The sequence below is a fragment of the Sphaerodactylus townsendi genome, linkage group LG06 (genome assembly GCF_021028975.2).
Source record: "Sphaerodactylus townsendi isolate TG3544 linkage group LG06, MPM_Stown_v2.3, whole genome shotgun sequence".
Taxonomy (NCBI): domain Eukaryota; kingdom Metazoa; phylum Chordata; class Lepidosauria; order Squamata; family Sphaerodactylidae; genus Sphaerodactylus; species Sphaerodactylus townsendi.
Genome location: NC_059430.1, coordinates 90,542,950 through 90,544,174, shown reverse-complemented (window position 1 = coordinate 90,544,174; position 1,225 = coordinate 90,542,950). Strand labels below are relative to the sequence as shown.

The following is a 1,225-nucleotide window of genomic DNA, read 5'->3' as shown; positions in this document are numbered from 1 at the left end:
CTGAAATTAACAAACCGTGTTAGAAAACCATTCGATCTTTATTCCACATGCTGATGTAGCAGACGGTAAAAGTAACTGTTCTGACTTAGGAAATCATCTGATAATCATCATAACCATCTCCGCCTGAATTCACTGGGGTGATTTAACATGGTTGGCTGTTTCTCTAGGCTACTAAATATGGGGAGAAAACTAAGTGGATTCTCTGAGCTGCCTTGTGCAATGATGGTACTAGCTCATCTTGTTTGCCAGATGAATCCAAATCTAAACTAGCAAGCCCTACTTTGGAAAAAACACCACATCTGACAGGTTTTATATGGGTCACCTGATCAGATGGTCAATACTGCAGGCCAAATAAGTATTTTGCAAATGAACACACAGGCAAGAAGCTGCCTTATGCAGTACTGTGCATCAGACCATTGATCCATCACAGTTAAGATTGTCTTCACAAACAGGCAACAGTTCTCTCAAATCTCAAGGAGACGGTCATGCTCCAATCTGGCTGGCCCTCCGTACCTGTTAGTGTTGTCAGAGGCAAGACTGATTCACTGTCGATATCATCTGATGTCTGGATAAAACCACGGGGAGAAGGGACTATCAGGACAGTTTCATCCATGCTGGATTGCCCAATTGGTTCTTCTGTGGTGGGAGACCCCAAGCCCTGTATGACAAATAGCTTTTTCCACAAGTATTTTGAACAGAAGTCTGCTTTTTTTAAAAAGTCCAGAGTAGTAAACAAACAAGTTATGTTCAAACTGCTTGCTCTAGATGAACCACTGTGGATAGACAGAAAATGGGAATTTCTCTACTGTTGTAGGTCTCTCTGAGTAGTTGTGAATATCCCTGAATGCTAAATGGCTTCTTTGGAAGCAGGAGGGCTTATAGCAGCATGCAGGAAACAAGCATGAGATCTCCTGCCCATATTCATGGATTTTCTATCCTGCCTCACGGAGAAGAAGCCCAGGTCTCAAGTAACTTCAAAATATCCAACAGGCAGGGAAAGTGTAACCACAACTTCAAGTCACTATATCCTGATGGCACTGATTCAAAAATTACTTAGAGTAAAATGCCAAGTGCTATTTAATGAAGTGTTAAAGAGAAGTGTGCACTGTGTGTAAACTAACAGTATAACACACATATGAAAGATAATATAACACACAAGAATACCCCAGACTCACATAGCACAATAACACCTGACGACTACTAGATGATGCGTCCTTTTTCTATT

The 1,225-nt window shown here is 41.2% G+C and overlaps 1 protein-coding gene across 1 annotated transcript in view; it reads right to left on the bottom strand.

Annotated features, from left to right (window-relative positions):
* DMTF1 (cyclin D binding myb like transcription factor 1) overlaps window positions 1–1,225 on the bottom strand; it is a 31,672-nt gene that overhangs the window by 1,168 nt on the left and 29,279 nt on the right. Inside the window, exon 16 of the mRNA XM_048500109.1 lies at window positions 514–658. Coding sequence (XP_048356066.1) covers window positions 514–658 — 145 coding nt within the window. The remainder of the gene's footprint in view (window positions 1–513; window positions 659–1,225) is intronic.